The sequence below is a fragment of the Prunus avium genome, chromosome 6, assembly GCF_965620075.1.
Source record: "Prunus avium chromosome 6, drPruAviu1.hap1.1, whole genome shotgun sequence".
Classification (NCBI taxonomy): domain Eukaryota; kingdom Viridiplantae; phylum Streptophyta; class Magnoliopsida; order Rosales; family Rosaceae; genus Prunus; species Prunus avium.
The window spans coordinates 642,443-656,751 of NC_142289.1; the positions used below are offsets into that span (position 1 = coordinate 642,443).

General features: G+C 36.6%; 4 protein-coding genes across 6 annotated transcripts; 2 read left to right on the forward strand and 2 right to left on the reverse strand.

Annotated features, from left to right (window-relative positions):
* Nucleotides 1–1,185: 1,185 nt before the first annotated feature.
* Nucleotides 1,186–4,433, forward strand: LOC110745042 (putative leucine-rich repeat receptor-like serine/threonine-protein kinase At2g19230). The gene is made up of 8 exons (XM_088254299.1): nucleotides 1,186–1,711; nucleotides 1,814–2,398; nucleotides 2,524–2,547; nucleotides 2,646–3,077; nucleotides 3,254–3,369; nucleotides 3,471–3,731; nucleotides 3,820–4,020; nucleotides 4,120–4,433. Exons 1-8 carry the CDS (start codon nucleotides 1,585–1,587, stop codon nucleotides 4,189–4,191), a joined length of 1,818 nt encoding a protein of 605 aa, XP_088110425.1. The 5' UTR covers nucleotides 1,186–1,584; the 3' UTR covers nucleotides 4,192–4,433.
* A 2,496-nt stretch (nucleotides 4,434–6,929) lies between these two features.
* LOC110745030 (bidirectional sugar transporter SWEET9-like) lies at nucleotides 6,930–8,790 on the forward strand. Its single transcript, XM_021945090.2, has 6 exons — nucleotides 6,930–7,106; nucleotides 7,318–7,354; nucleotides 7,460–7,670; nucleotides 7,812–7,973; nucleotides 8,065–8,184; nucleotides 8,291–8,790. The coding sequence occupies exons 1-6, from the start codon at nucleotides 7,058–7,060 to the stop codon at nucleotides 8,531–8,533; spliced, it is 822 nt and encodes a 273-aa protein (XP_021800782.1). The 5' UTR covers nucleotides 6,930–7,057; the 3' UTR covers nucleotides 8,534–8,790.
* LOC110745029 (uncharacterized) lies at nucleotides 8,574–12,163 on the reverse strand. 3 transcript variants are annotated; one of them, XM_021945089.2, is made up of 8 exons: nucleotides 12,016–12,163; nucleotides 11,222–11,542; nucleotides 10,955–11,129; nucleotides 10,385–10,562; nucleotides 10,204–10,287; nucleotides 9,819–9,926; nucleotides 9,305–9,574; nucleotides 8,574–8,876 (listed from the first exon to the last, which is right to left on the reverse strand). In XM_021945089.2, the coding sequence occupies exons 2-8, from the start codon at nucleotides 11,520–11,522 to the stop codon at nucleotides 8,778–8,780; spliced, it is 1,215 nt and encodes a 404-aa protein (XP_021800781.1). In that variant the 5' UTR covers nucleotides 11,523–11,542; nucleotides 12,016–12,163; the 3' UTR covers nucleotides 8,574–8,777. The 3 variants fall into 3 exon arrangements, with proteins under 3 accessions (XP_021800781.1, XP_021800780.2, XP_088111006.1); XM_021945088.2 differs by having other exon boundaries at nucleotides 11,765–12,085; XM_088254880.1 differs by lacking the exons at nucleotides 8,574–8,876; nucleotides 12,016–12,163 and having other exon boundaries at nucleotides 8,886–9,574.
* Nucleotides 12,164–12,175: 12 nt separating this feature from the next.
* On the reverse strand, nucleotides 12,176–14,227 carry LOC110745032 (transcription factor WER-like). Its single transcript, XM_021945091.2, has 3 exons — nucleotides 13,767–14,227; nucleotides 12,934–13,063; nucleotides 12,176–12,840 (listed from the first exon to the last, which is right to left on the reverse strand). The coding sequence occupies exons 1-3, from the start codon at nucleotides 13,864–13,866 to the stop codon at nucleotides 12,297–12,299; spliced, it is 774 nt and encodes a 257-aa protein (XP_021800783.1). The 5' UTR covers nucleotides 13,867–14,227; the 3' UTR covers nucleotides 12,176–12,296.
* Nucleotides 14,228–14,309: the final 82 nt, after the last annotated feature.

Consider the following 14,309-nt stretch of genomic DNA (forward strand, 5'->3'; position numbering starts at 1 on the left):
GTAATGGGTAATTGTGTTCTATAAAAATAGGATTCATTATCTGATTTTTCTTTTAATTTTAATTTTTTTAAATATGAAAAAGTATGAATTTACCATATTATCCTCATTTAATTAATAATTTCAATTCTTAATGTTTGTATTAGCCAAGGGCATTTTCTAGTATTTTGAATGTTTCACCATTCTTTGCCTTTTACTTTATATATATAGATACAACAAGACTATTTAGTGCATGTTCACATTCATAACTTGGAATTTTAGTTATTAAAATCCTGCATTAAAATAGCAGTTATTTTTTTTTATAAATGAAAAAAAGAAATTATCTTACTGCAATTTGCAATGGCATAGACAAGCCTTATCGACTTTGGAGCCTTTGATTGGATGACCTTGAGTCCATGGACCATGAGAATGCTAAGGCCCACGGTTGTCATAGCTTCAGGGTGAGGCCTTCGTCTACTTTAATTAGGTTTTTAATTGAAAATGAGTTGGCGATCAAGGAAGAAGCGGATTATATAGTGAAAGAAAAGTACAGAAGCTTGTTGTCTAAGTAAGTGATTTAATTATGTGTCATAATCATCCACATACATATATATATATATATATATATAGTCCCCTTCAATTGAGGGGGTCGTCAATTAATTTTATTTGAGGAACACTTTTTAGGATATTCTACGAATTTTTTTTCAATGATCTAAACCATCTTTTTTTCACATCTTTATTCATAGATCATCCTTGCAAAAATGCATGCAAATTGAAAATCATTAAGACATCTAATTGCAAGCAACAAAATAGACAAACACGGTGCTTACTAAAATAATAATTATCTAATTGAGTAGTCAAATGGTTTCGGATTCAAGTGATTTTTTGCAGAGATGATCATTGAGAGAACATCTAAAAATTATATGGTTCGGATCATTGAAAAATAATGTGTGGTAGGTCCTACAAGGGTGTCCCTCAAATATATTTGAGGGATCCCTCAATTGAAGCTCATTATATATATATGTATATATCCCTTTTCATAAATTGTTGTTATAACTTAAGAAACTGGATTATGAAGAGAGAAAAGTAGATAATTAAGTTAAAGGGCAGAAGAATTAAGGCATGTCATTGTAGGGGCTTTACAAGGCATAAAAAGAGAAAAGGCCAAAATAAACAGATAAGATATAGTTGTTGTTGTAGTTTTATACAGGTATGCGGCGATGTGTTTGAAGATTAGCATGATTGGCTCAACCATTAAGATAAGTAAATGCTTTTGGAGCTATTTCCCAAGTGGATGTTTTTTCAATGACCACTCAATTATCAAAATATTGCATCTCTCATTTATCAGATAGAACCCACCGGGAATTTCTAGGCTGTCATCAGAACCAATTTAGCAGAAACAAAGAATATGCTTCTTCTATTTCCGATGTTTGCAATGATTCTAAGATTTTATAAGTATTCAGCTCCACTCTTGCCTTTGAAAACTTTCGCTTGCATTATTTTTCTCACTCACAAATTCACAATTCACACAAGAGCTTTGCTTTGCTTCAATTTTTTTCCCACGTGACTGATATAGCAGCTACATATATTATAGCTAGCAGCTTACAAATGCCTCAGGGGGATATGACAGAAAGAAACTTTTCTTATTCTTCCAAGCTTATCATCTTATTCATTGCCACTGTTTTTATCCGAACTTTTTCCCAGACTCCACCACCTTCACCTGATGGTCCCTCAGGTCTATTTATATCTTTTATTTTTTTGGTGACTAAAGTTTAGTTTGTTTTATCTGTTATATATATATGCTTATAACGTTCCATATATGCATGACTTGCTGCAGGAAGCTGTGTGTTAAATTTCACATCCTACCCGTTCCAACCAACTGGGGAGTGCATCAGTCATTTGGGACAGAGAATCAACATGTGGGGCAGCTACCCTACAAACCTGTGCTGTCGAAATGTCCTCCCCGTCATGTCCCAAGCCTTAGCCATTCATGTAGTTAAGACACAGGGGCAGGGCAGTGTCTTTCTTGCACAAGAGGAATGGCAGAGCTGCAGCGGCCCTTTACAAACGCAGCAGAGTGTGTCTGCGCAACAGTGCGGCTTTGATGACCTTAACAGTAGAAGTAGCCAGTGCTCCAGAACAACTCTTTCAGGCCTTAGCCAAGACCAGCCCTTCCTAGACGCACTAAGGAACTGCTCTCAATTTGGCAATGCATTTGATGGTGTTTGCAGAAATTGCACCCAGGCAATCTTAGCTCTGAGGGACTTTTTATTGAAAAAGTATGGCGTGAAGGACGAGAACAAAACTGAAACAGCCATATGTGGTGTAGCTGCTATGATTTCTATTGCAGCAGCAAATATGAAAGGTTCCTTTTCGGTCGATATTGACTACATTCAGTGTTTGTCTATGTTAGACAAGTTTGGTATGAAACTACTTCATGCTGCTCAATCAAAATTTTCAACTTCTAATTGACTTAATCTTTATTTCTATTCTATGAGCTTGAATTTATCTGTTCAATTTGTGTTTTTGTTTTTGTTCCACATGCAGAACCAGATTACATCAAACTCAAGTGTAAGTAAAACTAGTACTATTTCAATTTACTTTATTTCGTGCAAATTCACTTACAAACTTCATGTATACTCATAGAAGTTAATCATTTAATCTATCAGATTCTTTGGCAGAGGCGATATTTTCAATCTTAATAGCCATCACTGCAGTGATGCTGATCGTCCTGCTGATTAAATATGTGAGCAAGAAGAAGCCTCAAAAACCGGTTCAATCAGGACCAATTACTACATGGTCCGGCCTGTATAGATTCTCCAAGGCTGAGATTGAGAATGCCATAAATTTTGAGAGAAAGGACCTTGGAAGAGGAAGTGCTGGTCAAGTTTATAAAGGTGTTCTTCCTAGTGGACAAGTCGTGGCCATTAAGCACATAAACAAGAGCAATACTTCTGATTCTTTTACACGAGAAGTCGAAGGTCTTTCAAGGGTTCGACATCCAAATTTGGTTTGCCTCTTTGGTTGCTGCGTTGAAGATGGAGAGCAATTTCTTGTGTACGAGTATTGCGCAGCAGGGAATCTAGCTCAACACCTCCTAAGTAATTCTTTTGATCTTTACGAATTGCTAGATAAAACACATTTAATTCGTTAACATGTTTGAAATTAATTTTCTTTAAGGAGCATGACTAGGTGAGAATAATCATATGTGTGTGTGTGTGTGTGTGTCTCTCTCTCTCTCTCTCTCTCTCTCTCTCTCTCTCTCTACATTGATCAGGAAATGATCCTGTCTTAACATGGGAAAGAAGAGTTAAGATTCTGAGAGATTGTGCGCTTGCTTTGAGGTATCTCCACCACTATATAGATGGATGCATTGTTCACAGAGATATTAAGGTAATAATTGAATATGATATGCTTCTTTGGTCTACACTACAGTTAATTCCTCTTGATCCATAATATATTGATATTGATGCATTTATTTTTTTGCTTTGTAGCTTACCAACATCCTTTTGACTGAGAACTTGGATCCCAAGCTTTCTGATTTTGGGTTGGCAAAGATGTTGGGGATGGAGGAGAGCAAAGTATTTACAGATGTCAGAGGAACCATAGGCTATATGGATCCAGAATATATGACCAATGCCAAGTTAACCTGCGCCAGTGATGTCTATAGTTTTGGTATTGTTTCTCTGCAACTGCTATCAGGGCAAAAAGTATTTGAGCTGGATCTTGATGCTAGAGACCAACTGACAAGAAAGGTACACCCAACTTCATTTCTGCCTAGGGCTAGAGAGAGAGAAAGAGAGAGATTAATCAATTCTGTTTTTTTTTTGTTACTCTTTGCAGGCAAAGGATATAAGTATGAACAAGCGCCCACCTGAGGATCTTGAGGACCCAAGACTAAATGGAAATGTCAACAAGGTGGACTTTGAATCAATCCTACAAGTTGCAGTACTTTGTGTTGCCAAATCAAGCAAAGGTCGCCCAACAATCGATCTCGTGTACGAAGAGATGGACAAGGCTTGGAAGAACACTCTTGCTGACATGGTTAGGCACCAGCCACTCAAAACTTGCAGCCATTGATGCTATAGGTTATTGTTGTACTAACCATGCTGATAAGTGTTTTCTACTTTTGTTTGACTGCAGAAGAAGGCAAAGAAAGGGATAAGTTCCTCAGCAACACCACTGTCTATATCTTCGGATGTGTTTTCAGTTTGACATGCAAAGGTTCATGATCAACAAGGTTTTGGGTTCTTGGCTGGCGCTGTTTTAGATATTTATTGTTCAAGAGTAAGATTGGTGTTTAATTATTAGGAAATAACGATGTAATCAAGGTTGATACTGCATAGTAGTTATCGCATTAATCCTAGAAATCCTCGTCATGTACATATAATGTACATTTTCCTTGTTATAAACGAGAAAATATATAGAATGCATTTTCCATTGGCATGAGAAAAAGTGAAGCTCCCAAATCACAAACAGAAAGAAGAAAGATTCCAAGCTGATTAAAGAAAATTGCTTAAACTTGACAACTTATGAGAGTAATTAGGCTAACTTTTCTTTTATCATGCAGCCAAACAGAAACCAACCTAGAGAATAAAATCTAATTGGATCCACAGGGGCCTCGTAGCCAGCCACACAAAAAAACAAAGCAAAGCAGCATCACCGGCTAGCCACTTTGTTATTGTTTGGGCCTCAAATTCGGCACGCCAAATCCAAGTAAATATGGCCCATGACAGGAGAAGGAGTTTTGGGCCCTGTTCCGGAAAAGACAGGGATCAGCCCAGTTGATTTTTGGAAGCTCAGGCCCCTGAGAACCAATAAGCAAAAAATGGGCCCAATTTCAAAAGATCTCCAAAAGCCCAAAAGGAATTGATCACCACCGACGATCTCAAATCAAATCAGAGAAAATATTCTGAAAAGTTTCCTTTTTTAAAAAAGAGGGAGGCTCAAGTGACATTGAAAGTCAAATTCTCAACTGAAGAAGTGATTGGGAGTTAATGAAAGTAGGTTAACTAGAAGAACACTCCCCATAAACCATTTGAAATGACCAGAAGGAAGGGACATCCAAGTTGCCCTTCTACACCCATAGAGGACTCTACATTGGAACATGATATGTTTTTCAAGAAATAAAACATGAGACAAGAGAGTTGTTCGCCATAAAAAGTTAGGAAAAAACCATCATAGAGTCTGGTTGTTGATGTTTTTGCCTCGCCAGGATAATAACTTCCCCTTTTTTATGGCATTAAAAAGGGGAAAATCTTGTTGAAAGATCTGCCGCCCAGTTTTTAAGGATTAGAAATAGACCTCATTCAAGAGTTCTCTATAAATAAGAGAAGAGTTGAACAGATTAAGACAGACAAAAAATCAATCAAGACAAAAATTCTCAACCCATATTGACAAATTCGAAAAAACAAAGTCATTTAAACCTCAAAGGCCTTCAGACTCTGAAGCAATCAAACGAAACAGCCAGAACTTGGTTCATTCCAATTCAAAGAAACATTCTCACAAAGGAAACAATATTTTCTTATTACAAATTTGGTTCAGCCTAAGCCAAATCGAGTAGAGTTCGGGTTTTTATAATATGAAAACCTCAACAAATTTTCAGGGACGTTCCGAATGCTCAAAATTGCTAGAATAGTTTTTGATTAATTCATAATCAAGCAAAGCAGATATTGTGTGGCAGTTCCAGATCAGAAATCGTCAATCCAGACTGAAGAAATATCAATTCTGTCCACCCAGCAAGCCTCTACATGGCCAGAACATATTAAAGCTCTGTCAATCTCGACATTGGTATCGATTTACAGTTGAAGATACTAACGTACAATTCCAGTATAGATGTATCCAGTCCAGCCTGCTTCACCAAAACAGATAGAAGTCAAAGCCTAATGTTCTGTCTTTCCAGACTTGGCAGCTTTTCCTTGTTTATTGCTCAATAGTTAGCTTATATTCCAAACAGCTTAACTTATTTTCCAAGCTTTTATTTTGGCTAGAACTGCTAGTTTTGTACTGTGAAAAATTATGAAGTCCTCACCAGTCTGAGGCAAGAAAAAGAACTTACTTGGGAGATATTCATCACCCAAATTCACAATTGCTTGTTTATAATCAATAACTTGGGGCGCAAGTTATCTATTTTTTAGAAGTCTGCTAGTGTTTTAACCGCTAGCAGTGGCACGCTCATACAAAAGAAAGTTGACTTGTCGACCACCAATGGTTTTCAAGCCAATGGGGAACTTTACCCTACCATCACAGGAGACAAACCAAAACGGGTGAACAGTTATGTTACTCTAAACTTTTAAAACTTTTAGCACGACCATTATTTTTATTTGAATGTGTGGTTGAGAATCTTACAACATTGAACTTTAGATATCTAGCAAAGTTTTCCCCGATCGGATCGATCCGCTAGCATATATGGCAGCAAAAAATAATCGTCATTGAGGTGAAAGTAAGTTAATTAGTAGATGAGATCCATGCATGTGTGGTGCTTAAAATCCCACCCTAAAATGTTAGCAAAATTATACAAAAATTTAGGGCAAACAGGCCACTTATAGAAACAGTGTTGTAAAAGCCGTCTCAGTCTTTAAATGGAAAATGGATTCAAAAGTGTATTTGATGTTGCTTCTGTGAAAGAGCATCAAGGCATTAATTTGAGGTGTTATTTGACGGCAATAATTTCTCTTGGCAGGTGGACACGATGTGACATGACGATATCTGATAAGTTAGCCGTTGCATTAATCTACGTAGCATAATAATATCTGGGCAAGCTATGATGCCTGCAAAATAACCAAGCCACCTCTTGCATGGTTTAGAACTTTAGGTACTTCTTCAGTCACATATAATTAATTTATCATATAATAAAATCAGGTTTAATTTGTCACACGTATTTCGTAATCAGTTGGCCTAACCTAACTCTTATCTATCTTGCTTATAAAATGAAGTTATCTAAGAGATGAAACTTAAGCTTTTTTTCAGTTTCTAATTTACTACATAGGCACTGAAAAGAGCTTCACCAACAGAGAAAAAGAAAAAAGTACAAGAAGCTATACAAAAACATCTTCATCAGTCATCATCACCAGCAGAAAGAATGAAGTTCTTGAGTAATGAACAACTAGCTTTCGTATTCGGTCTCTTAGGTATATATCTCAATTTTCACTAAACCGTTTCTGTGTTTTTAGTTGTTTTTTTTCAGTAATAGAAAGCTAAAACATGACTGTAAACATCATCAAAATGTTGCGGAAAATTTTATATGGAACATCTTTAATTGTTCTTAATAGTCCTAAATTTATAAGTTGGTTTGCTTTAGATTCCTGTTATCTGATTCTGACCCAACCTGGGTATTCATAGGTAACATTGTGTCATTCATGGTGTTCTTGGCGCCAATGTAAGACCCTTTTACTTTTGAAAATGTTTGCCCTTCACATCTCTATGAATAAATTGCATTAGGCTAACTGTTTCCCCCATTTCTCTATCTCTATCTTTCTCTCAGACCAACGTTTTACACAATATACAAGAAGAAATCATCCAAAGGCTTCCAATCCATACCTTATGTGGTTGCCCTTCTTAGTGCAATGCTGTTATTGTATTATGGTGTCCTCAAGACCAATGCCTTTTTGATCATCAGCATCAATGGCATCGGATGCGCTATAGAAATTATTTACCTCATATTCTACATTGTATATGCATCCAAGAAGGACAAGGTCACTGCATTTAAATGACGATTTCCGTCTATACGTTTTGTTACTAACATGTTATCGATAATAATATGTTTTTTAGAAAGAAAAAAAAAAAACATTTGAGGGCTATTTTTGATGGAGATCTCCTGCTTCTACACCTTGTAGATTACTACAATGAGTTTGATACTGCTGGTGAACGTAGCGGCCTTTGGGTTGGTGATGGCGGTTACAGTCTTTCTTCTAGGAGAAGCCAAGCGTGTTAGCGCTGTTGGATGGTTATGTGCTGTGTTTAACATTGCTGTCTTTGCTGCTCCTTTAAGCATCATGGTAAGTTTTCTCTTAATTCATTTCCACTTATTTCTTTAAACCCAGCATTATGGTAAATTAATCAGCTGACATGTATTTTACATTATTGCAGAGGCAAGTAATAAGAACCAACAGTGTAGAATACATGCCATTTTCTTTGTCATTTTTCCTCACACTTTGTGCAACCATGTGGTTCTTCTACGGCCTCTTCACAAAGGATTATTACATTGCAGTAAGTAAACTAGTACCAATTTCTAATTTCATTTCTTGGGTTTGACTTGAGGCTAATTAATTCATTGTTATGCTATATTAATTTGACATGGTCATTGGATGGCCAGTTACCAAATGTGTTGGGATTCTTATTAGGCATCGCTCAAATGATCCTATACCTCACATACAAGAATTCAGGGAAAAATGATGCAGAAAATAAAGGCAGTCAAGAGATGAAGAAGTTCATGAGCCGCAACCGCCCAAAGCTAATGCGCAGTGTTAGTGATTTACCCAGAGCAGATAAATTGATGCAGACTACGTATGTCTTCAATCAGCAGCAGCAGCAGGAATCGAACGACAACCACGTATAGTTCCTACTACATAAGCTCAAGAAACATTGAAGATCGATCATAACCTATAATTCTAGCCATACGTAATTTGATATTTTTGTTGCTTATATATGAATATCTATAGTGTATTATACAAATATATAATTGTGTCTCTCACTGTCACCATGGCAATAATTTGGCGAATAAAGCCTTCCAGCGAAGGTGATGCCATTAGTTTATGTGGAAAAGGGAAGACTTAGAATACAGTGATTCACAACATGCGATTTCATATTAGAAAATGTTCAGAGCACAAGAAGTTGTCCCATATCATCCTCATATTTTCCTCGAGAATTTCAGAAATCGAGCTAACTTCAACCTTCTCTTCCTGAAAATTGAAAGAAAAGGAGGCAAAGCTAAATCTTCGATGATTGTACGAATAATCAAGTTCAATGTAATTGAGGCAAAGCTAAATAAGCATCACCCTAGTAACTAAAAGGGGAAACTATCTAATTTTCAGAAGAGGTCTGAACTACAATTTTATTCAGTTGATGCTGAATGGATATTTGTTCCATGGGACATCATCCTTATGAATAGCACAGTACTAGCACTACATGTTATTTATTTAAAGAAGATGAGGAGGAGGACAGTTTTGCAAGCATGATTTAAAATGCTGGTTGAGCTTAAAAATTCAGAACTATTGAATTCTAGTACCACACTTAAGTCAGACAAAAATGAGGTCTCTTCAATGCCTATACGAATATAGTATATACAGTGGCAAGAGGAAAATATCCCAGAGAAAAGGCAGGCACTTACCTGTAACTTTGACAAGACCTTTTTCAACATCAGACTAACCTCCCAGGTAGCTTCCCCAGTTGAGGTCCTAAAATCAAATCGATCAGCATGTCTTACCTTCAGTCTTAATGATGGATTTGCATACATATTAGCTATTACATGCCAAATCCCAACAACTTTGTATCTATCTCCAGAAGACTCCTTCCCCAGGGGCCATCTCAACCCACCCTTCACATCTGGATCTAGAACCGCAGAACTAATCAGATCCCTAATGCTTTGCATCTCGTCATCCTGAAATAGAAATGGATTAATCTGATCACAGAACCTCAATCCAAGATGCAAGAGTTCATCCAGGGATCCAATGTGGTTAACCCTCATTGTCCCACCACATTATTAGCATTTCAACAATTTCTCTCATCTGTTTCAATTGTGGATCTATACTAAATAGATTATAATTAATTCCTTGAACTTCTTCCCCCAAAACAACAAAGAATAGAACTGAAAAGTTTAAAAGGTATTTGGTTAAGAAACTTACAGTCAGAGCTGTTACAAGTCTCTTCGTGCATAGCATCACCCTCAGGTCCAGATTCTTATTAGGGCATGATATGTCTATGACCATGTCACGAAGTTGATTTAGTTCAATCTGAAAGAAAGCTGACATTTTTATGTAAGTCTCAATAAACGGACTCTACAAGAAGCAACAGGGAAAAACAAGGGAGGAGAGAGTCAAGGGATTCGCAAAGCCCATCATACTTTATTCAAAAAACTGGACAGTTTAATCACATTCACCTGATGACCATTTAATTTTCTTATACAACACTGGTATTTTGCAGTACAATAAACTATATTTAGTCAATAACATGGCAACAAAATCATGATTTGTTTCATCCAATTTAGTTCACATGAATTAGAAAACTTACCTTGTAAAGTTGTAGCTTTCCGTGGTCTTTCATTACACTACATTTGCAGGAGAGAATTGAATCTGGTCTTGTTGAATCGGATAACTAGACAAGAAGGAAATAAATGAGGGATTCAATGGACAAAATCCGAAATATGGAAAGCATGAATTCAGTAAGTTGATGTGTATGCAAAAAGAAATACCTTTACGTGGTATACATCTTTCTCCTCTTCAAAATCAACTCCAATGTTTGGGACAACTTCCTTTAGAATGTTTTCCTTATATGAAACAGGAAGATTCGTGTAAAATAACCTCTTCCACTGTTTCAAGATTTCAGTATCCAAATTATTTCTGATAGGTTCCATGTTAACTGAAGGGCTCCTGAATTACAAAGATTCCAATAACATTTGGTTTAGATCTGCTCATGTACAACTAAGGAATATAACTTGGTTTTCCATTGCTACAGAACTAGTACGAAATATGAGATGATTGACAGTAACCAGGCATCAAAATCAACAAATTATTGTATTAAGTAAGGTGTAAATTAGTGTCGTGGTAAGTACAGTTTAGTATCTACACTATACAGAAAAACAAAGGCAGGGTTTCAGAATCCTGCTTCACTGTCCAACTTGGTATCCGATCTCCTAAGATAAAAATGCCAAAATCTAGCCAACTAATATTCTTAGGCTCAAAAGAAGGATAAACGCATGAATCAAGTGAATGAATGGCACAAAAGGCTCAATAGCAGCAAGTATAAAAGAAGGAAATCTAACCTCTGAAAAAGTACTTTTCCCACTCTAGCAACCAACGACGGCTTTACTTCTTCAAGCTTTGGGCACTTCATATCATTCTTCACATTTTCAAAAGAAGAAAGTAGGTCTTCCAGCACATTTTCTGCTAGCGATAGCCAAGGGCTCTTTGGCAAGTACCATTTCACCTCACTGCCTTCTATCAAGTATCAACAAAGAAAAACAAACAGACCAAGTAAGCAAAAGAAAATTACAAGATAAATGCGCTAAAAGAAATATTAGAGCACTAACCCTTATCTAGACTAGCATTGATTAAAGCTAGAGGCTTTTCTCCAGTTCTCCTCTCAGTGGTTTCCAAGGAAATGGGCTCAAGATTAACAGAAGATGGAAACTGGTTCTCATCATCCAAACCAATGATGCACCATCTCGATCTAGCATGGTTTGCATAAATTACCTTTCCATCCCAATCCGCATTAGACTTAGATGATCGCAAATTCAATTTTTTCTTGAATTGAGGAGCAAGTAGCTCCGGAGTTGGCAACGGCCTCTCCGTTTCCTTTGAATGCCGCTTGTGTGGTGGGATGTAAGCCATTATAAATCTAGCACTTACGCCTGAAAGAAAAGATCAAAGTGAGGCCAAAAAACTAAGTTGATGAAAAAATTGCAATGCTTGCTCATGTTTATATTGGACAAGGTTAGAAGTTAGAAGAGAGTAGTTAAATTTATACAGCAAGAAGTATCCTTTCCCATGTTTATTGAAGAAAATCACACTAATCTCAGCCCCTGATCAAATTTCTAGCTGAGAACAAGTGAAAAATTGAAGTAAATTGAAACCTTTTCTTCGTATAATCGTAAAGTGAGAGTCTGATTATACTCAGTTTCGTTCCTATGAAATTGATCATTCAGCAGCAACTATCACACGAGACTTTCACTGGGTTATCATTTTGATCGCGTTTTTGGAGCCAAATAGAGAGTCGAATTCATCATATTCACACAAAACAGAGCAGATTATTGATTCATAACAAAAGCTTTCAAAGTAATTATAAAGACAGAGGCAGATAGATTTGAAAAGTTGAAAGACAGACCAAACTTATACAAGCACGCTGGGAAATGATGAAGATGAAATTGGGGGTGCTCAATCGCCACTTCTTCTTTACCAACGCTTTACTCTTTGGTTTGCATTGCCTTTTGAGTTTCTCTAAAAAGATAACGAATAATTTTTCAACTTTTTCAAACAGTTCCAGCAAGCAAAAAAAAAACTTATTCTGACATCATAAAAAAATAATCATCATCATCCAACGAACGTACACATATACTAATCACGAACACCTAATTAAGCAGAGCAAATCACTCTCTAATTAACTACTTAACAATGAGTCCAGAGGTCCACGTCACCCAAGATGGAGTCGTCCCATTCCCATTTGTTGTGGTTGTGGACCCCATCATCATCAGCATCATATTCTCTAACTCCTTTAAATGGAAGGCCCTCCATTGGAAAATCACCCATATTAATCCCATCATTAATATGTTCTTCTTCCACACTTGGAACGTTCTTGTTGCTCTCATCATGCTCTGCCTGAAACATCTGATTCTGGCCATCTCCAATATTGCACAGCATTGGCATTGGCATTGGAATTTGTGTGCTGCTGTTGCTGCCCCCTTCTTGTGCTAGTAGATTAACTGGTTGACAAAAATTGTCACTTGGAGACTGGTCTAGAGTTGTTGAATATGGCCTCTTTGCGCTTGTGCTAGCATAGTTTGAGGCTCGGGGTCTCATGACTTGCACATTCCAATGCTTGTTCTTGTCTTCAGTTTCTTGAGCATTTAGCTTCTTGCTCAAGTGACAATTCCAGTAGTTCTTCACATCGTTACCGGTCCTTCCCGGAAGTCTAGCTGCAACTAATGACCACCTGAAAAATAAATTTCTCTCGGGTTTCTAAATGCGTGCGGTTTACGAGTGATTACGACATTATATATGTAATAGAGGAATGCTATTTACTTGCCTATTCCCTAGGAGCTTGTGGAGCTTGATGATGAGATCAACTTCCTCTTCTTCAAAGCTCCCTCTCTTGATGTTTGGGCGGAGATAGTTTAACCACCTCAGCCTACAGCTCTTACGGCACCTGTTTAGACCTTAACACACCACAATCCAACATATATATATCACCACCATCCATACATTTGAATTTGATGGATTAACAGTGAGACACTTAACAAAAGCTTACCCTGTTTAGTCCTCATCAACTTCATTAAAACTTAAAACACCATCCATATCTAATATTGTTTATAATATACACATATATCTTCTAAAAGGGCACACTTCCATGCAGATAAATTCACAAAGAACCCAACCAAAATGCCTCTTATAAAAGGGTGTGTTGTGTTGCATTATTGCATTATTGCATAGGAAAGTTGAAATGTATTTATTTGACTTTGCATAATATAACACCTACCTTAAAGCTATGAGGAAGAATTTCCCTGTAGTATGCATGAAATTATAAATAGAAGTGGTATAACTTCTCATTTCTACTTCCAGGTCATTTTCATGTTACTTGAGCTAAGTTTAATTCGAGAAAGTTTTTATTTTTATATTTGAGTATAAACCATCTTGATAAAATTATATCCAGGACTCCGACCCAACTTGCAAATTTAGACTTATATAGCATGTAATTTTCGATTGCATTAATTGAACAAATTGAATAATTAAGTCACAAGTTTCATGTCAAAAGAAGAAATTGATCAGTACTGATCATTGAAAAATCCAATTAGAATAATAATGATGGAAAAAGTTGTGAAATAATTAATTAAAGCAATAGAATGAAGTTAATTAGCATACCAGCCAAGAGAGGGACACGATGCCATTTGCCTTCTCCATACTGCTCTATGCATTTCCTGAGCGATTGATCTTCTTCCTTTGTCCATGGAATGCCACCCATCTCTTGATCCCCTCCTGAATCCTGATCCTAAATCTCTACTCTCTCATGTGTCATCTGATGCAGAATGCAAAGTTGAATATATATATATATATATATACACCATATATATTCTACCTTTTTGTCCTTTTTCTTTTCTATAGTGCCTAACGGACCAAAAATGAAAGCCTACAGCATACGCATATCCACATGAATTAGAAATTTAGAACATGGCCAATGGTCCATCTTCTTTCTACGACAGTATGGCTCTATGTATGTTTATAATGAGGCAGCATTATTATGTCTTTTGCGATACATCTTTTTCAAAATTTGGCCAAATTAATAACAGCGCTATATATATCCTCAAATAATAAAAGTCTGTTGCTGCTGCATTTGCTTGTTATTTTCTAGCTGCTAGTTGACTCTTAAACTCAAATTTCTGCAACTTATATAGGAGGGGAGGAGAG